Below are 21060 nucleotides of genomic sequence, written 5' to 3'. Positions count from 1 at the left end.
TGCCTCTGCCTCCCAAGTGCAGGGATTAAAGGCATACTACACCACCACCACCACCACCACCACCACCACCACCACCACCACCACCACCACCACCACCACCACCACCACCACCACCACCAGGCATAGCATACAATTCTTAAGAGATCCATCTGCCTCTGTCTCTTGAATGCTGGGATTTCAAGTCTGTGGTTTTTAAATTAAACACAGGTTTTCAAGAAGTCTAAATGGAAGGTAAACATTTATTACCAGCGAAGAGAAAACATACACAGAAATTCTGGATTCTTTCTCTTCATGCACTAGTTTCATAATGAAGTCCAAATACCAAGAAGGAAGATATTTACAAAGATACATTTTTCTAACATGGCCCTGTACTGTATGGTGGACTTCTTGTCATAGAAATCATATACTGCAAACTAAGTATATTCTTACAGTTTACAAGAAGCTTAGAGCAACTATGTATTAAACAGAGAAGACTTTTTAGTGCAAAATATTATAAAAGTGATACAACTGTGTGCCTCATAAGTGTTTAATTAATTGATTTGAACAAGGAAATGAAAAAACAAATCAAAATGATCAAGACAAGCCTAGCTTTAAGATTTTTTGTATTCAATTCGTTCTACTTTTACGTCATCTCCAATGAGCTGATAGACGTAAGTGACCACTGTGGAAGCCTGGATGTCCATCAGCACAAACGACGGAATAATATTTCTGGAAGAAAAGTAAACAGTCAGTGTTTCATACTAAAGCAATAGCACTGCACATTTTAATTCAGGGATTGAACTCAAGGAGAACTCTGATTGTTACCTGCATACTGAGAAGAACACAGTAGCTGGGTGGTGGCGGTGCCCTCGGGAGGCAGAGGCAGGTGGATCTCTGTATGTTTGAAGCCTGCCTGTCTACAAAGTGAGTTCAAGGGCAGCCAAGGCTATTATACAGGGAAACCCTGTCTCAAAAACAGAAATAAAGGAATCATAAAAAGGTATTGTTGACATAAAGATTTACCTATTTATTGTGTGTGTGTGGTTTTTTTTTTTTTCTGGAAGTAATGTTTTACTCATATACTCATGAAATTCCGTATACACATACCTTTACAGAAATTTTATAGTTGTGTCTGGTGGTGTGCGCGTCTGTAATCACAGAACTCTGGAGACTGAGTCAAGAGGGAAAAAAAACAAGTTCGAGGCCAGCCTGGGGTATATAGCAAGGCCTTGTCTCAAATTTAAACTTTAAAAGGAAGAAATTTTAACAGAGCTGCCCTCAGTTTAGAAAAGCCTCCGTCCTGGCTCGCAGAAGTAACTATTTGCACCTGTGAATCTTCTCTCTCAGCTTTGAAAACAATAACACACGCCGGCGACCTGCCACAGCTCGGACACGCCGCGCCTGCACACTGTATTCTTATTGTGTGTTTTTTTAAACAGGGTCTCACTATGTAGCCCTGGCTGGCTTTGAACTTGCAGAGATCCGCCTGCCTCTGCCTCCAAAGAGCTGGGATTAAAGGTGTGCCACCACCACACATGCACTTTATGAGACATCACACATGCACTCACTACCTTTTCCAAACGTCAACACACTAAATTGTGGTACTTACGTTTCCAAGGCATTATAGGCTCCAGTGGCAGAACCCGGGTTAATGTAGAACTTATTTTCATGTTCAAATGCTTCAAATTTGTGTGTGTGTCCTGAGATAAGAATGTCCACATCAAACTGCCTCTGCAGCAGGGCCAAGCTAGCCATGTCTCCCCATGGAATAACTTGGTGTCCATGGATCAGACCGATCTTGAACTGCCCCACAGTCACAACCTTCTGTTCTGGATAATTGAGATTCTAATATAAAAAGGAGACACAAAGACAATACACATTTCAGATAGACTGACACTGACTCCATTTGCTGAAACAGCCAACCTCCTATAGCTACCTTCAGACAGCCCCTACAACAAATACATTTATAAAAAGTTTCTCCTCGGCCTGTAATACTGCAATGGTTTTTAAAACCCGGTCAGGGGCTGGAGATGGCTCAGAGGTTAAGAGCACTGGCTGCTCTTCCAGAGGTCCTGAGTTCAATTCCCAGCAACCACCTGGTGGCTCACAACCATCTGTAATGAGGTCTGCTGCCCTCTTCTGGCCTGCAGACATACATGCAGGCAGAACACTGTGTACATAATAAAACTTTAGAAAAACAAAAACAAAAAACCAATTCAGCCAACATAAACTGGAAGCTGCCAAGCAACCACTTTATTGAGTTAATTTCTATAGACTATGGGTTCTTTGGGGCATGCTGTAAAGAATAATTATTCCTGGGCTGGTGAGATAGCCCAGCAGGTCCAGGTGCTTGCCCCCACCCTGGATTCTATCCCTGGATCCACATGGAGAAGAGGGAACTGACTTCACAAGCTGGTGTCCTTTGACCTCCACACAAGGACTATGGCACATGTGCACACATGCACACATAAATACTGTAATAAAAAATTCAGGAGAATAATTATTCCCAAACTTGTGATTTTTCACAACCTAGGGCACACAACCTGTAAGCTAGGATTTATTTAAATTATATCCCAGGCTTTAATAATTATGATACCCATTTTATGGATGAGGAAACTAAGACACAAAGCTGAAGTAACTTGCCCAAGGTTACAAGCCAAATAAGTTGGCTGAGGTTAGATCCAAACCCTGGTTACATGGCTCTAGAGTTTGTGCACTTAGCAAGCTAGAAATGAAACTTAGCCTTGCTAATTAAACTGCCTTTAACACAGAGACGTCTTATATTTTTCAATACACTAGACCTCTACACTAGTCAACAAGTAGGCTATTCTTTCATCTCCCTAGTCTTTCATCACCATGCCATCTTCAGTCTACCCCAAATCTTTTTAAATCTGCTAAATACAAACACTGTATGTTCATTTTGTTTGGTATAAAGAAAATCTTTGTGGTTTTTGAGGTTTTTTTTTTTTGGTTTTTTGTTTTTTTTTTTGGGGGGGGGCGTGGGGGAGTTTCCAAGATAGGGTTTCTCTGTGTAGTCTTGGTGTCCTGGAACTCTGTAGCCCAGGCTGGCCTCGAACTCAGAGATCCCCTTGCCTCTGCCTCCCGAGTGCTGGGATTAAAGGGGTGCACTGCCACTGCTGCCCGGCAGTGCCTAAGATTTTTAAATTAATTTTTAGTGTCTGTCTGTGTGTGTGTGTGTGTGTCTGTGCATGAGTGCATGTGTGCCACTGTACACGTGTCAGTCAAAAGACAACTTGGAATCGGTTCTTTCCTTCAACCACGTGGGTCCTGGGGATGAAACCAGGTCATCAGGCTTAGTGGCAAGCATCTTTACCCAGAGCCACCTTAATGGCCCTAAACCCTTGAAAGCACCAACCAAGTTATAATATTTGAAAAGCTTAAGATTCCTAGAAGCACAAAGTAATTTCTTCATATTGGAATCATGTTAATTATTGTGAATTGTTCAATTCCGATATATTTATTAAAGGTCAGAAGAAAAGTAATTTTCAAGAATCTCACTATTTGCCAGGTGGTAGTGGCTCACGCCTTTAATCCCAGCACTTGGGAGGCAGAGACAGCCAGATAGATCTCTGTGAGTTCCAGGAAAGGTGCAAAGCTACACAGAGAAACCCTGTCTCGAAAAACCAAAAAATAACCAAAACATAAAAAAAAACAAAAAAACTATTTTCTTTTTGGTTTTTTGAGACAGGGTTTCACTGTGTGGTTCTAGCTGTCCTGGAACTCACTCTGTAGACCATGCTGGCCTCGAACTCACAGAGATCTGGCTGTCTCTGCCTCCCAAGTGCTCGGACCAAAGGTGTGCGCTACCACTACCCTTCATAATCTTAATTTTATTCCCTCTCCTGACAGGGTCCTGGAATTCACCTTGTATCTTCAGGCCACGCATATAAGGTATGTAGGAATGAAACAGAAAGGAATTTGCTGTTTAGCCCTGGCTCTCATCCCTACCTCTCTTTATGTATATGCACGTGTCCCCGAACCGGAGAATGCCTAAGTCCAGAATGGGAGAATGCCTAAGTCCAGAATGCTTCTGCCTGCAGACTAATGGATACTTAATCTGTAATTTTATACTTGGGTGACAAATAGTTGTGATGGTGAGGACTGAACCCAGGCATCGTGGACACTTGGATAAGATTTCAGGTACCAAACATTTTTCTAGGCCCTGGGGTGACCTTCAAAGGAGGTGGGACAGCAGTGGAACTCTGAGTCTAAAGGACACAGTTCATGCAAAGCAGCGAGAAAGGGGCACAGAGGGGAAGAAAGGAAATGGCACCTCATCGAAGTCTCCTCTTACGATGTGGACGTCACCAGCCAGAGTCTTGAGATAGTCATAACTCTCCTTGGTGCAAAGGTTTCCAGTGCAGAGAATGTGCTGGATTTTCCCTGGCACCAGGAGCTTTTTGAATTTCGCCGGCAGGCTGTTGCAGCGGTGTGGGATGTGCAGATCTCCTAAGACCAACACCAACTTTCAGGGGTCGGAGTGAAACAAACACAGCGGCATTAGACACGATGGCAAACATGGCCCTCCCCCATTCCCCTTTAAACCTGCCAGTGATCCAAGAACCCAACAGAGCAGAAGTTACTAACATGGCTCAGTTCCTATCCTGGCTCAACAAACACGTGGTACCATACCTGTTCTAAGCTAATCTTATCTTGGACATCAAAAGTTGTGCTATTTTATTTACCAATAGAAATAGAATAAAATCAAGTTTTCTACAACGTTTCACTAGCCAAGTGTGAGAGCACACACCTGCAATCCCAGCACTAGGGGGGCAGAGGCAAGAGATCAAGGCAAGTTCAAGGCCTGCCTAGTCTACAGAGTGAGTTCTAGGTCAGCCACAGTCACACAGGGAGATACTGTCTCAGAAAAAGTACAAAGTAAAAGATTGAGTTAGAAACCTATAAATTATACTGAATAAATGAAAACTGCAAACTGAACAATGTACTGCTGGAACCTACAGCATCTAACAGTTTTGAAGAATGGCACAGTAATCCTTTCTGCAACTGTAATATAAAAACCTATTTAACTGCAAAAACATGGTTAAAGTTGAAATTACAGAAATGAAATAATATGGCCCTAGAGAGATGGGTTAAATAGTAAGAGCACTGGCTGCTCTTGCTGAGGTCCCAGGTTCAATTCCCAGCACCCACAAGACAGCTCAGAACCATTTCATTCCAGTTCTAGTGGATCTGATACCCTCTTCTGACCATCTCAGGTACTGCACTGGCTGGTGTGATTAGATACATGCAGGCAAAACAGTTTTTGGGTTGTTTTTGTTTTTGTTTTAATTGAATGATAGGGCTGGGCTGTTGTGGTGCACACCTTTAATCCTAGCACTTAGGAGGCAGAGGCAGGTGGGTCTCCATGAGTTTGAAGACAACCTCGTCTACAAAATGAGTTTCAGGCCAGCCAAAGATAATACAGTGAGACCTCATCTCAAAAAGGAGAAAGAAGAAAAAGGGGGAGAGAGGGAGGGAGGAGAGAGAGAATGAGAATATATAAGGTGTGGTGGTTCATGCTTGTAAATCCCAGCATTCAGGAGGCTGACACAGGACTGCTAGTTCAAAGCCAACCTGGGCTACACAGCAAGTTCCAGTTCTAGGCCAGCCAATGCTGCAAAGTGAAACTATCACACACACACAAAAATATACATACATACATATATATGTATGTATATAAATATAAAAATGAAATAATAGGGGAGAAGTTAATTTTATAGTTTGTGCTAAGAACTCTTTGGAGAACATTAGCCAAAATTAACTGATTTTGTTACTTCAAATTCTTTTTTTTTTTTTTTTTTTTGTTTTTTTTGTTTTTCGAGACAGGGTTTCTCTGTGTAGCTTTGCGCCTTTCCTGGAGCTCACTTGGTAGCCCAGGCTGGCCTCGAACTCACAGAGATCCGCCTGCCTCCGCCTCCCGAGTGCTGGGATTAAAGGCGTGCGCCACCAACGCCCGGCTTTACTTCAAATTCTTAGCAGTATGCTACAGGGCACAAAGCCTATGCTTTGGAGTCTCTACAGATGCATATGTGCATCTATTTATAAATTTGGCTATCTTCACTCTTTCACTAGACACCCCCGCTGTCATATTACCTGGATAAAACTGCTTCTTCCACCCTCTCAGTATAGTTTGTAAAGTTAAAAAATAACCCTTTCACAATCATTTATGTGCACTAGAGAAGTAAAATAAAAACCCAGATAGCTGAGTGATGAGTTTAGCAGGAGGTAGTTTAGAGTTGCCACAAAGTCTCAGATGACAAAAATCTGCTCTGAATATCAAAGAATCAAAAAGCCAAGCCTAAGACAGGCATGCTGGCTCACTCCTTTAATTCAAGCACCAAGGAGGAAGAGGCAGGCGGATGTCTGTGTGTTCAGGGCCAGCCTGGTCTACATAGAAAGTTCTAGACCAGCCAAAGCTACACAGTGAAATCCTGTCCAAAAAGGGGTAGGGGCAATCCTATGTAATTTTAAATTGAAAAATTTCAAGATTGAACAAAGTATTGTTTAAAAGTTCGTTTAAAGATAACACATGCGGGGCTGGAGAGATGGCTCAGTGGTTAAGAGCACTGATTGCTCTTCCAGAGGTCCTGAGTTCAATTCCCAGCTACCACATGGTGGCTCACAACCATCTGTAACAAGATCTGGTGCCCTCTCCTGTATACATAATAAATAAATAAATCTTTAAAAAAAAAAAAAAAGATAACACATGCTCCCCCGAGAGCAACAGAAGAGACTGTCCATGTTGAATAGGACAGGCACACCTTACAGGATCTTCCTCATACAGATGTTCCATCATCAATGCACGTGCTCTAACTGCTTTGCAAGGCATGACTATCCCTGAATAGTACCCAAGAAAGCATTACATGTTTAATATGATAGAACAAATACTGTTGCCACCACAATGTTAAAATTAATTTTAAATTGTTAATTTGGCAGCTGGAGAGTGGTTCTGTGGTTAAGACCTGGGTTCAGTTCCCAGCACCCACATGGTGACTCACAACTGTCTGTAACTCCAGTTCTAGGGATCTGATCCCCTCTTCTGGCCTTGGAGGGTACCAGGCACATGGGTGCACAGACAGACATGCAGACAGAACACATCCACATAAAATCACTAATTTTTTAAAAAATTAATTAAAATCCAAAATAAAAAAACCCCAAAATGTATGAAATAAGAGTGATTACTAAAACAAGCATGATTCATCTGGCAACAAAAATCAAAATGACTGTAAAGAAAAGAAACTTATCAGGACACAGAGTGGCTGAGGTAACAGGTGCTCACAAAATGAGCACACTTTGGGGAAAACCTTTGGAAGCTAAAACCACTACAAAGTATCCACCTTCAATGAACAGACAAGTACCTTGATATAGAACAATCTTCATTTTAGAGGGGGATCCCTTCAGATTTGGATTGATGAACAGAGTTACTGTGGGATGCTGAAAAACATTTTCTATATTAAAAGGAAGAACTCTGAACTCCTAAGAGGGTCTATGTCTAAAACAGGCTGAAAATCTCTGGGACTGAAAATGAACTGTTCAGTCAGAAAGTACCAGAAAGAACATCAGTGAGACACAGTACTGTATCCTGAGTGGAGACACCCGTTCTAGGAGGTGCCATCAACATTAAATATGTGGAAACTGTCCCAGGACGAGTGGCCACATAGGAACTATCAAGGACTCTCGGTAGGACAGAACCCTATGGTTTTCTGCTGGTGACCAAGTTATGAGAAATCCATGACACTCGTCAGAGTGCCCCTGCCTAAATTCCACGGTGACAAACCAGGCTAGACACACAGGACAGGCAGCAAAGGTCCCGGAAATGGCAGTCTCATTACAACCCAAACACAGCATGGGGATCCGGTCATTTCCTATTTGAGAGATCCGCTATCAGCCACCCAACCACCATTGTTAGTAGGAGCGGAGAAAAGAAACTTACTCTGTGCCCAGCCTTAGTGGAATGAAGAAGTTGATTGCAGACAGGGGAATGAAAAAAAAAAAAGGTGAAACATGACCAGTGTTAAAAGAAAGCAACAAAAGTTAAATAAAATAAAAAAAATCAAATATGCAAAATTTGTTAATGATTTCTGAATGTTATGGAAGGAAATGTTAAAAATCAGCTGTGCTGAAAATAATTCCAAAAGAACGACTCACTTTACTTTTAAACATAGCACACACACCCACACACAGCAAATTCGCCTTGCCAATGTCATTTTTTAATCTGGCTTTCCAAATTGACTCTTGTCCCTTTATTTCTCATTCTGTTTACTCTTTGTAAGATCAGATATTTATAATTTGAAGAATTCATCGGGAATAGGTTAAGGTTATCCTTTCCTGGTTCCTCGGGTCTTGTCGCTGGTTTTATTTTATTTTTTTTATGTTTGAGGTTCATGTAGTGAAAAACCATGCTCCACAGGGAAGTTATTATTTGCTATAAAAGACATTACTAACACGAGTACATAATCTAGTGATGAAAATGTTAAGGAAAGATCAAGACAATAAAAACCAACACACGCCGAGTGTGCTGGCACACTACTCCCTTGGTGCCAGCACTCGGGAGACAGAGGCAGGCAGATCTCGTGAATTCCAGGCCAGCCTGGAGCTACATCCTAATAGCCTGACTTAGGCTTCAAGAGATGGCTCAGCAGTTAAAAAGCACTTGCTGAGCCGGGCGGTGGTGGCGCACGCCTTTAATCCCAGCACTCGGGAGGCAGAGCCAGGCGGATCTCTGTGAGTTCGAGGCCAGCCTGGGCTACCAAGTGAGTTCCAGGAAAGGCGCAAAGCTACACAGAGAAACCCTGTCTCAAAAAACCAAAAAAAAAAAAAAAAAAAAAAAAAAAAAAGCACTTGCTGATCTTGCCAAGGACCGGGATTTGGTTCCCAGTACCCACATGGCATCTCACAATTGCCTGTAACTCCAGTTCTGGGGATCCCAAGCCCTCTGGCTTCCAATGGCACCTATGCTTGAATGGTGCACATAAACTCATGCAGACACACACATATACAAAAAATAAAAAAAGAAAACAATTTTTTTAAAAGAAACGCGATGAATAGCAGGGGAGCGACCCTTAAACATGTGTTTGTTCACTTCTCAAAACGACTTCAGAAACATGGATCGTGACAGCTAATTCCTCTCCCCTGGAAGTGTCTCCAAACTGCCACAAATGAACTAGTCTACTTTAAACTGGAGTCTGCTTAGAAGCAAAAAATCCGGTGACTTTAAGCATACATCTTGGGAAGGCTTATAGACCACCTTTTCAAAGGTCGTTTGAACAAGAATAATCTCTGTAAAAAAACGCAACGCGTGCCCATCAGCCAGAGAGGGGCCTTCGCTTCATCAGCCCAAACAACAAAGCTCACCAGAAACCCTCTACAAACTTTAGAGAGCAAAGGACACCTTAAAGAGTCCGATTACAGGGACGTGTCTGCTCCCCAGATTTCATACAGCAAGATCGTAGGGGCAGCAATCTATGGGATTGGGGGCGCAAAGGCCTGATGCACACCGGGGAGGCTAAAGCTCTCCAAATAACACGCGCCTCTTCTCAGACCTCAAACGATCCCCACGAGCTCGCTCTAAGGGGTCGCAGCAGCCACAGGAGACAAGCAGCCCCCTTCCGGGTCCCGGCCCGGAGCGGCGGGGGCAGCGGCTACTTCTCCTTCTGCACCGAGGCCGGCCGTGCCCGGCTAAGCCCTGGAGAAGCAGGAGGGAGACGTCCGGCCACGCCGGCCCGAGGCCTCTCTCCACCCCCACCTTCACGGCCGCAGCGAGCCGATCTCGTGACAGGACGAGCGGCCCGGGTCCTCCCTGCACGCCCTCTGGCCGCTGGGGCCAGGGGCGACGCCAGGCCGGGCCGCACCCTCGGCCGGCCGCGACCCTCCCCTCCCTCCGCCGCGGCCGCGCCCCGCCCCAGCCTCCCGGATCGTCCTCGTCCCCGACGCCGCAGCCTCCTTGGCCCGACCCGGGGCGCCGCCGCCGCCGCCACCGCCAGCGGAGCGCTCACCATCCTGTCACCGGGCTTCGTTCCGTCCCCGCCAACGCCGCCGCCCTCTTCCTCGGGCTGCGCAGTGGACCCGCCCACTTCTCCCGCCACCAATAAGACGCGGAGTTCGCGAGAAGGGCTGTGCTACGGGGGCCCGTGAGGGCCGCTCCCCGTCAGGAAGCGAACCCGCGCCGGGAGGAAGTCAGCGCGGGTGGGGCGAGGCGGAGGCTGCGGGCGTCGCGGAAGGGGCGGGTCACATCCGGGTACCGGCCGCGGGCGCGCTGCCGGGCGCCATGCCTGCGCTCCCGGTCGCCATGCTGAAGTGCGAGATGACGGGCGGTCAGGTGAAAGGTGGGGCGGCCGTTCTTGCTTGGCTGCGCAGGAGAGGGAGAGCCTGACGTCCGGGGAGCGTCCCCCATCGTCGTCTCACGCCTTCCTCCGCCGTGCTTCCCCCAGGACGGAGTCCGCAGAGCCCGGCCGGCCGCTGCGCCCCTCCCGAGCGCCCTGCTGGGCTTCGAACAGCGTGACCGCCTGGAAATGTGGGGGCCGTGGAAATGCACCGCGGCATTGTCGGCCTCAAGCTAGGGTTGACGGGGGCCGATGTGGGGAGAAGTTGAGAGGCAACTGACACTTGACCAGCAAAAGTATTTTTGAGCCCAGGGCAGACGACCCGCTCTTTCTTGCGAGATCCTGCCGGAGAAATTTAGTTGTTGTTGTTGCTTTGAATATGTGATCAACATCCAGCTACCATGTCACTTTGGATCTCATTTTCCTCAGTTGGAAAATGAGACTAAGATTAACACCTTCCCGGGACGGCGGTGGTGGCGCACGCCTTTAATCCCAGCACTCGGGAGGCAGAGGCAGGCGGATCTCTGTGAGTTCGAGGCCAGCCTGGGCTACAGAGTGAGTTCCAGGACAGCCAGGGCTACACAGAGAAACCCTGTCTCAAAAAAAAAAACCAAAAAAAAAAAAAAAAAAAGAGAAAGAAAGAAAGAAATACATGAATTGAACTCAGTAATTAGAAGGACGATGTGGGGAAGTATATTGTACATAGTCTTATAAAAGGGAATGACTGGGCTCCCGAGACGGTTCGTGGGTAGACAGACAGCTTGCCTGGCATGTATAAGACCCTGGGTTCCATCTCCCTGCAGAGGGTGGGAGAACCCAAAAGGAAAATAAATGAAAGCATTAGCATGGAAATTGGCTTGCAGGGGAGATAAATTTTGTTGAATTTTATATCACTGCAGATTTATTGAATTCTTACTGTGTACATAAAGGGTATTATAAGGTATTACCTAAGGTAAATTAATCTATAAAATACTATATAGATCAGCTAATTTAACTCTCAAGTGTATCCTGAGCTTTGTTCCACCCTAAGCCTAAAAGTCAAATGCCACCACCTAATGGGAAATTGTTAAGACATAGTCAGAAAAAGGGGATTTCAAGTCACTTAATGGCATCACATACATTTGGCCACTTCATGCTGAATTCCTCTCATGGTGATGAACCTTGCTAGGGACTTGACATGGCATCAAAGTTGAGATCATTATCAGGTCTAACCTGAACATACTGGAGGCCAACATGCTGAATGTTGTTACGGTCTATATAGCCCACAAGTCAAAGGGAGTGGTAACCAGTTACTTTCCACCTTTTTTCCCAAGATCAAGCTCAGACTGACTGGTAGAGCCACGCTGAAGCAGGTGATATGGAATAGGCCTTAAAATTTGGCTAGAATGGTTGCCCACAATTTCCAGATAACTAGTAATTTGGTTGGTGAAAGGCCCCTATTTCCACCTCTGGGAGTCTTACCCACAGGGTGGTAACAAAGAGCTCAACTGTAGAACCAATTGAAGAGTTTGACCGACATGATTAAGTTGTTCAGTTGATCCTACTGTCTTTTCCAGTATTTCGTTTAAGTCCTGCGTGTGCGGAAGTAGTCCTGCAATTTATCCTTACTGCTAGAAAGAATAAACAGCACCTTTCTTTTCCTTCATAGTATTTGGGAAAGCAATACAGACCTTATCACGAGTGAGTGATGACCTGTGGCTAGACCCATCTGAGAAAGGTGTAAGTAAGTCCAGTTAAAAAGTGAGGTGTCAGCCGGGCGGTGGTGGTGCACGCCTTTAATCCCAGCACTTGGGAGGCAGAGCCAGGTGGATCTCGGTGAGTTCGAGGCCAGCCTGGTCTCCAAAGCGAGTTCCAGGAAAGGCGCAAAGCTACACAGAGAAACCCTGTCTCGAAAAACCAAAAAAAAAAAAAAAAAAAAAACAACTGAGGTGTCATGGCTTAGGCCTGTATTCCCAGTACCAGGGAGGCAGGGCTCAGCCAGCTACACAGGGAGTTTGAGACCAATTTGCACTATGAGAACCTGTCTTACAAGCCAAAATAAATTCAAAAAGTGATTGATCATATATTAAAGCAGGAGAAAAGGTTTGAAAGAGCCAAGTCCAGGGACACGGGTGGAGGGCACAATCCCAAGCGCTTGAAAATCCAGAACCTGACAGTTCCAGGCACGCATTCCCAGGATGGCTGAACCGAGTGGTAGCTTCTCCCCTTAAACAAGGTATGAGATAGTCAGTCCATCAGGGCTCTTTCCTATCCCATTCCTACCCTTTTATGCATTAACATTATGGTCACTTTACAGTTTCAGTTTAGGATTATAGAGTTTATAAATATATATTTAGTATAGACACGTAAGTGCCCATGTGTAAGTTCGATGCGCTTGGTTTCATCTAAATATATTTGTGGCATCATGTTCATAATAGAATTAATTCAGGATAGAAGCTGGTTTTCTCTGAAATAACTAACATATTTTTTTCCAGCTTGCCCTGAGATCTGTGAATTCCTCTCATTCAACATATGGCTATGTCCTGTTCTCGTCTTTGTTTTTTCAACATTATCAATGGTCACCCTCAGCCATGATGAGTGATAATGGCATACCCATGAATTTAAATTGCAAATTGGCAATAAAGGTAAAAACAGTTGGTTTTTCTCTTATATGGGAGAAATACTCGTTTTTGTAGGACATAATAGCTGTACTGTATGTAATTATTCCAGTGCCATCTGTGAATACACAGACTTTTCATCTGTTGGGTTTTAAAAAGTTAATGGGACAGCCGTACTAAGTATGCGTTTAATGTGTACAATGTATTTGTGTTGCAGTCAATTCTGCCAATCTTTAGGTGTCTGAATTATCTTGAAAGAAGTGTAGAGAAGTGCAGAATAGTCGCCAGAACGGATAAATGCAGAGTCGTCTTTCAGTTCTTCTGCAGGCATGGTAGGTGCCCCGGAAGCTGTGTGCTTCATAGCATTTTTTTTTTTTTTTTTGTTTTTTTTGTTTTTTGAGACAGGGTTTCTCTGTGTAGCTTTGTGCCTTTCTCTGTAGCCCAGGCTGGCCTGGAACTCACAAAGATCCGCCTGCCTCTGCCTCCCGAGTGCTGGGATTAAAGGCGTGCCACCACTACCACTACTACTACTACTACTACCACCACCACCACCACCACCACCACCACCACCACCACCACCACCCGGCAGCTTCTTAGCATTTTCATGCATTCAGTATGCAGACTTACTGTGAGGTGAGGTAGGGACAAGTCTGGAGTGTGACAGCGGTGCCACCTGTCTGCTGTACTGTAAGGTGGCTGCTGCTCTTCCTTAGTACTTCACAGCACAAGCTGGTCTGCATGCAAAACAAAGGAGATTTAAAAAATGGCCAGCTGGGGAGATGGGTCAGTCAGCCTTGCAAACACATGAATCTGAATTTGATCCCCAGAACCTATGTTTAAAAAAAAAAAAATCTAGCTAGGTGTTGGTGGTGCACACCTTTAATCCCAGCACCTGGGAGGCAGAGCCCGGCAGATCTCTGAGTTCAAGGCCAGCCTGGACTACAGAGTAAGTTCCAGGACAGCCAGGGCTACACAGAGAGATTCTTGTCTCAGAAACAAAACAAACAACAGAAATCTAGGTGTGATGACACATGCTTGTAGTTGTGATGCTGCAGAGGCAGAAACAAGCGGACTCCAGGGCTGGCCGTCCAGGCAGCCTAGCCTGCTTGGTGAGCCTCAGACCAGTGAGAGGGGAGACGGTGAACAGGCCCTGAGGAATGATACCTGAGATCTGGTCTTACACACACACACACACACACACACGCACACGCACACGCACACGCACGCGCGTGCATGACACAGGACCCTTACACATGTATGTCTGTGTGAACATGTTGGATCCTCTGGAACAGGAGTTACAGGCAGTTATGAGCTGCCATGTGGGTGCTGGGAATTGAACCCAGGTCCTCTGGAAGAGTATCAAGTGCTCTTAACCGCTGAACCATCTCTCCAGCCCCTAGAATCCCATTTCTTAATTTTGACTTATACTCATCTTAATTATATAAATATATATATATATTAAAGTTTTATTTATTAATTATGTATACAGTGTTCTGCCTGCATGTGTGCCTGCAGGCCAGAAGAGGGCACCAGATCTCATTATGGGTGGTTGTGAGCCACCATGTGGTTGCTGGGAATTGAACTCAGGGTCTCTGGAAGAGCAGTCGGTGCTCTTAACCTCTGAGCCATCTCTCCAGCCCTTGATGATATATTTTTATTTCAGTGTGTATTTATACCCTTAAATTTTCTCTATAAATATGAATGGTGTAACATTACTTCCCCTTCTTTGAGTCTAAACCCATGTAATAGCACATCATGTAAAGAGAGGACGTCAAAGGGCAGCAGGGCTGAGTGACACAGAACGCAGCTGTGGATTCTGTCTGCACCTCTGCTTGGTAGCTCTGTGGGAGAACACGAGCTCCCAGAGCCTTCCCTTTCTGCCGTGGATACTGGGGGCAGCTTTGCCCTCTGCCACAGGCTGCTGTGAGGAGAAAGTCAGGTCCCACAGGGACAGGCCAGAGCCTGATGCAGAGTGAGTGCTCATCAACCCTGACTATTAGTGCCTTCTCCTCCTCCCTCCCTTCCAGGTGAGTTTCCAGAAACCAGCTGTTCAGGATCTGAAGTGTCTCAAACATGGCTCTATTAGAGCTACTCCCAGGAAATATTCGCATACTGGGCTTAGTGGTGTGAGCCTATAGTCCCAGTACTTGAGGAAGTTAGAGGCAGGGGATCGGAAGTCCAAGGTCATTCTTAGCTACGTAGCAAGTTCCAGGCCAGCCTGGAATTCCTGAGCCTCTGCTTAAAACACAAGCAAAAAGTAAAAGGAGAATATTTGTGATGGATTCATTTAAGATGTTTTTATAGGATGGTTCTATTATACAGGATGCTTTAAGATACAAAGAACAGAAGTGGGGGAAATCAGCCAATTCCGCTCAGTAACATTGGCTCAGGTGAAAGTTTGAAGTTGTGCTGTAGCCATGGTTCAGTCCAGGCTGCCCCAGCTGCTGCTGCTGCTGCTGGTTCTCATGCCTCCTCTTCCTCCCTTGTCTCCCCCGCTTCTTTTCCTTCTTCCTCTTCCCTCCTCCTCCCTCTTCCTCCTCACCTTCTTCTTTGTCTTCTTCCTCATCCTCCTTCCTTTCCTTCCTTCTCCTCCTCTTCATCTTTTTCTCTCAGCCTCCACAGAGTTTGATTCACAGCATACATATCAGCACCACCACAACAAAGCTTGTAACAGTGACTTCCTCCAGCAGCAGGGACAGATGCTTCTTCCACACCAGGCACTTCCTAAACCTTTGCCTTGTACATCCCTTGACAAACAAGCATGACTTTGCTATGACCTCCACCAACCTGGACTCCACCTGGTAGCCAGGGGCTAGTGTTGGCATCCACTTGGCCAACTGCCATATCTGAGCCACATTCTACTGTACAGGTTTAGCCAGAGTCCTGGAGCTGGCAGGAGGGAGGACTCAGAGGAAGGGCCATGGGCCATGGATGATGCTCCACTCTCGGGCTAGTTCTATCTAAAGCAGCCATGATTTGCAGATTATGCAACTTTATGCCAATCAGCTGGTGTAGAGACATTGTTCAAGTTCAGTTGAGAAATTCATCGGAGAAGATAGTCAGTTAGCTGCTGGAAATACAGATTGAAACTTTGGAGTGGGGGGATTCAAAGTTAGTAATGCAATTTAGCTGTGTTAGGAGAATACAATTGCCCAGACATAGGACTAGTCCCCTTCACTGTAATCATCACCAGCCTCCAGGGCGGGCTTGCCAGACTTGTGCTGAGAGAGAAAAGACTGGTCCTCCTAAAGATTCAGCTCACCTGTTACTGCTTCTCCCAACCTTCTCGTTTCCTTTTGCACTGCCACAGAGTTGCTCAGCACGAGGTCTTCAGAGTGTCCCTGAAGAACTCGCTCTTCACCTAAGTTCTGTGCCAGCTAAGAGACAGGCCTACACAGAAAGGGGCTTCCGAAAGGAAGGGCTCAGTGGGTCCAGAGAAAGCGAAGTCCTGATTCAGGCACACGCATTCTCCAAAGTGGAGGCTGGAGTCTTTAGGTTTTTGTTGCAAGGTAGCCTGCAGGTCTGCTAATGACCTCAACTTGGTTCAAAAGCCCTATCTAACTGAGCACCTTTGAAGGTGTCGCTGCCTTTGAAAGTGCAAGCTCCACAGATAGAGCAGCTGTGCGGTAATGCTGGCTCCTCAAGTCAACTGTTGGAGCGTCTCCGAGCCACTGAGAGAAGTGCTGAACTGCACATAGGCGATTACTGTTCTTTTTCTTTTCCTCTTCTTCCTCCTTCTTCCTCTTCTTCTTTTTCCTCCCCCTCCTCTCTCTCTCTCTCTTTTTTTTTTTTTTTTTTTTGAGACAGAGTTTCTCTGTGCAGCTCTAGCTGTCCTGGAACTCTGTAGACCAGGCTGGCCTTGAACTCAGAGATCCACCTGGCTCTGCCTCCCCAGTGCTGGGATTAAAGCCGTGCACCACCACACTGGCTCACATCAGTGATTTCTAAAGCATACCTCCTGATAACTGTAGCAGCTGCTTCCATGGAGGGTTCCTTCCTGATTCCCACCATGTATACCTCAGCATACATGACACAACTATTTCTATGGCAGAGGAGATTTATCAACTTTGGAGCTTAGTGTTTTCCCAAAATAGCAGCCCCAGTGCTTTCTTTAAAATGGGTCAGATGAGGCCGGGCGTGGTGGTCTGTCTTTAATGCCAGCTCTTGGGAGGCAGAGGCATTAGAGCTCTGTGAGTCAAAAATCTCCAGGCAGGGAGCTCTGGGGGTCAGCCTAGTCTACATAATGAACCCCAGTTCCAGGCCAGTCAGGGCTCACACTGCTGAGTGGAGTGGTGGGACAGTGGAACACACACCGGTAAGCCTAGCCCTCAAGAGGATCTTCAGTTTGAGGCTAGCCTAGCCTCCGAATGAGTACCAGGAAAGCCAAGGCTACACATCAAAATCCTGTCACACACACACAAAGAGCCAGATGGTGAGTATATCATTCCAGTTCAAAATTCTGAAATATCTTCTCATTTTAGCCAGAGAAAAGCCAGTGACCTTCAAATGGCCTATACTGTTGTCCAGGGACCAAGAGCGCTGGAATGTTTCCTAGGATGAGTGTTCAGCTCCACACAGCCTATTGTTTTACAACTCAAACAAACCAACCCTGTCAGTTTCTTAAGGTCTGAGGGGCCAGCAAGATGGCTTACCCAGTAAAGGCTCTTGCTGCCAGCTCTGATGCCCTGAGTCCAGTCCCTGGAACCCACATGGTGGGAGGAGAGAACTGACTCTAAACGATGTCATTTGACCTCCACACATACGCCATGGCACATGAAACCCCCCAAAACAGACAAAAACAATGTTGAAAAAAACTTCAGGGCTGGAGTGGTTAAGAGTGGTTAGTGGCATTTGCTGATATTTCAGTAGACAAGTTCATTTCCCTGTGCCCACATTGAGCAGCACATGCACCTATAACTCCAGCTCCAGGGCATCTAATGCCCTCTTCCAGCCTCCTTGGGCACCTACATGGACATGCACATACATACATATAAATAATAAATCTTTTTAAAAAATAAAAAGTCTGAGAGCAGAGCTTTTGTCTGATTGGTTCTCTGTTGGTGTTATAGAATTAACTTGTCTTCCCAGTGAGAAGTCATGCCAGGCTTAGAGATTCGTAAAGGAAACACTTTATGGCAGGTGACTGGTTCTGGCTAATGCACAAAAGTCCCATCAGCTTACATAGTTGTGTGGCCTCAAGTTACACTTTGCACAATTAGACATGTTTCACAGAGACAGAAATTCCAAGGCTTAGCTGTTGGGACAAATGGAGAGATTTAGATTTACACAGATTTAGAATACTGTGATAGTCATCCTGGAGTACACCAGGGCGGCTTTTCCAGGGAAGTTGTTCACCAAGGTCGTCCTGTGTCTGGGAGGAATTATTCCATTTCTGCTAGGAGAACCTGAACTTCATAATGGACCAGGACTTGCTGGCGGCCCTGGCCCAGTGCTGCCCACTTTGAACGGCACCGTAGAGGCATGCCCTTTGATACGGGGATGGGCCTAATGGGCAGAGGCAGTCTTAGCGAACACATCTTGTTCGTTTTGTTTTGTTTTTCAAGACAGGATTGATCTGTTTAGCCCTGGCTGTCCTGGAACTAACTGTAGACCAGGCTGGCCTCGAACTCACAGAGATCCACCTGCCTTTGCCTCCCAAGTGCTGGGATTAAAGGCCCGTACTACCGTGGCCCAGCTAGTGAGCACATCTTAACAGAAACGTATTCTCAGCAAACCTACACTTCAGTTATATTGAAGTGTTTCCTTGCTGCAGTTTCGACAGAGGATGGTAGTGGTAAGTACTGCTTATCCTTGAGTGCTCCTTTGGCTAAATTCTACTTTGTGTAACTTAGTATTTCCTAAGCAAGCTTAGTTTTTTGTTTTTTTTTGTTTTTTTTTTTTTTTTGAGACAAGGTTTCTCTGTATAGTTTTTTTGGTTTTTTGTTTGTTTGTTTTTAAGATTTATTTATTTATTATACATTTAGTATACAGCATCTCATTACACATGGTTGTGAGCCACCATATGGTTGCTGGGAATTGAACTCAGGACCTCTGGAAGAGCAGCCAGTGCTCTTAACCTCTGAGCCATCTCTCCAGTCCTTGTTTTTGTTTTTGTTTTGGAGCTATCCTAGATCTCGCTCTATAGACCAGGCTGGCCTCGAACTCATAGAGATCCTCCTGGCTCTGCCTCCCAAGTGCTGGGATTAAAGGCGTGCGCCACCGCTGCCCGGCTCGCTTAGTAGATCAGATCCTTTATAACCTCAATTTGCCATCCCAGCTTCCCCTGTATTGCTACTTCAATCTCCTAAAATCATCCCTCTGTGGTCACCTATAAAAGTTGCCAAATTACCTGCAGCCCTTCACTTCAGAAATTGGAATCTTGTTCCCCACTTTGAATCTCAGGCTTTTTTTTTTTAATGTATATGAGTGTTTTGCCCACATAGATACATCCATACGTGTATCATATGTATGCAATGCCTGGGGAGGCCAAAAGGGGCGTCAGGCTATCTGCAACTAGAGTTATGAATGGTTGGGTTCCGGCCATATGGGTGCAGGAGTTCAACCCTCTCCTCTGGGAAAGCAGCCAATGCTCTAACCCACTGAGCTGCCTCTCCAGCCCCAGCTCACCACAGTCTTACTCTAACACCAACGGTGGTCTGCATAGGTTCCCAACCTGGGCCAATCAGCTTCAATGCTACCTCAGGACGTCTCTGCCAACAGGAGAACAAGCCAAGGATAGACTTCTGGAATAGACCATGCAGCCTTAGCCACCCTTGTTACTCCCACTGAGGCCACAGACAGACAGACAAGCCAACCCCAGATGATCCTTCATAGCTAAGCTTAGGGTAGACCTCAGGAACCTCTTAGTAAAATCATGAGAAATAACAGGTGTTTATTATACAAGGAATTCAATTTCAGAGTGTTTGTTATGCAGCCAAATTAACAAGACCTGATAACACACAAATGTGCATATTTATTAAGTTAGTAATTGCTGGGTGCTGTGCTGCACACTTAGCACTGGAAGGCAAAGGCAGGGTTACTAATGTCTGAGGCCAGCCTGGTCTACATAGTGAGTTTCCAGCCAGCCAAGGCTATCATTAAAACCGTCTCAGTCAGTCTTCTTGTTATTCAGCAAAACAAAAACAACAAAGAATCTCACCAAACACATAAGCAGAGAAATGTGTCTGGTTTTATTCCCCCCCACCCCCAAGTGAGACCTGACAAGCTCTGGCTGGTCTAGAACTCACTCTGTAGACCAGGCTGGCCTTCAACTCACAGAGATCCGCTTGCCTCTGCCTTCTGAGTGTTGGGATTAAAGGCTTGTGCCACCATGCCTGGCAGTTTAAAAAAAAACTTTTAAAAAAATGTTTATGTGTGTGCGAGTGCATACATTTAGTGTGGTTCAATCTAAAACCATCAGACTTGGTGGCAAGCACTTCTGTCAGCTGGCTGAGCCATCTCTCTGGTTAGATCTTTTGATTTGTACTGCAGTATCATGCTGCCTGCTACCTTGTAGAAAGCAGCTGAAAGACACCTGTATCCTCCTGGGCTCTGTACTTGTTAGAACACTGTAGTCTTGAGAAGTCACTTAGCCTTACCAACCTGCGGATTTTCTCTTCTTCTTCTTTTTTTTTTTTTTTTTTTTTTGGTTTTTCGAGACAGGGTTTCTCTGTGTAGCTTTGCGCCTTTCCTGGAACTTGCTTTGGAGACCAGGCTGGCCTCGAACTCACAGAGATCCGCCTGCCTCTGCCTCCCGAGTGCTGGGATTAAAGGCGTGCGCCACCACCGCCCGGCCCGGATTTTCTCTTCTGAGTTTGAGTCCCTTGCTCCCCAGAAGGGCTGCAGTGAGGACGAGAGAGAATGCATGTAAAATGTGTCCTAGTGTCTGGCACACAGAGCACCCTAATCTGAAAGTTGGAATCTAAAAGCCCCCCAAATCTGATTTTTTTTTTTTACATTTTTTAAGATTTATTTATTATGTATACAGTGTTCTGCCAGCATGTATGTCTGTCTGCAGGCCAGAAGAGGGCACCAGATCTCATTACAGATGGTTGTGAGCCACCATGTGGTTGCTGGGGATTGAACTCAGAACCTCTGAAGGAGCAATCAGTGCTCTTAACCTCTGAGCCATCTCTCCAGCC

General features: G+C 45.7%; 2 protein-coding genes across 6 annotated transcripts in view; one reads left to right on the top strand and one right to left on the bottom strand.

Moving 5' to 3' along the window:
- Positions 1 to 219: 219 nt before the first annotated feature.
- Vps29 (VPS29 retromer complex component) lies at positions 220 to 10131 on the bottom strand. The gene is made up of 4 exons (XM_006970755.4): positions 9996 to 10131; positions 4274 to 4465; positions 1589 to 1824; positions 220 to 708 (listed from the first exon to the last, which is right to left on the bottom strand). Exons 1-4 carry the CDS (start codon positions 9996 to 9998, stop codon positions 591 to 593), a joined length of 549 nt encoding a protein of 182 aa, XP_006970817.1. The 5' UTR covers positions 9999 to 10131; the 3' UTR covers positions 220 to 590.
- Positions 10132 to 10178: 47 nt separating this feature from the next.
- The window catches only part of Rad9b (RAD9 checkpoint clamp component B), a 28775-nt gene continuing 17893 nt past the window's right edge, over positions 10179 to 21060 (top strand). The window contains exons 1-4 of one of the 5 annotated variants that reach the window (XM_042267899.2): positions 10179 to 10877; positions 11971 to 12041; positions 12797 to 12946; positions 13137 to 13251. In XM_042267899.2, coding sequence (XP_042123833.2) covers positions 12893 to 12946; positions 13137 to 13251 — 169 coding nt within the window. In that variant the 5' untranslated portion in view covers positions 10179 to 10877; positions 11971 to 12041; positions 12797 to 12892. Of the gene's footprint in view, positions 10878 to 11970; positions 12042 to 12393; positions 12538 to 12796; positions 12947 to 13136; positions 13252 to 21060 lie in introns of those variants that run through there. The other 4 variants (XM_006970840.4, XM_015996713.3, XM_015996720.3 and 1 more) reach the window with 4 other exon arrangements.

This window comes from Peromyscus maniculatus, chromosome 23 (genome assembly GCF_049852395.1).
Source record: "Peromyscus maniculatus bairdii isolate BWxNUB_F1_BW_parent chromosome 23, HU_Pman_BW_mat_3.1, whole genome shotgun sequence".
NCBI classification, from domain to species: domain Eukaryota; kingdom Metazoa; phylum Chordata; class Mammalia; order Rodentia; family Cricetidae; genus Peromyscus; species Peromyscus maniculatus.
The sequence above is the reverse complement of the archived record's forward strand: the minus strand, read 5'-3'. Positions and strand labels throughout refer to the sequence as shown.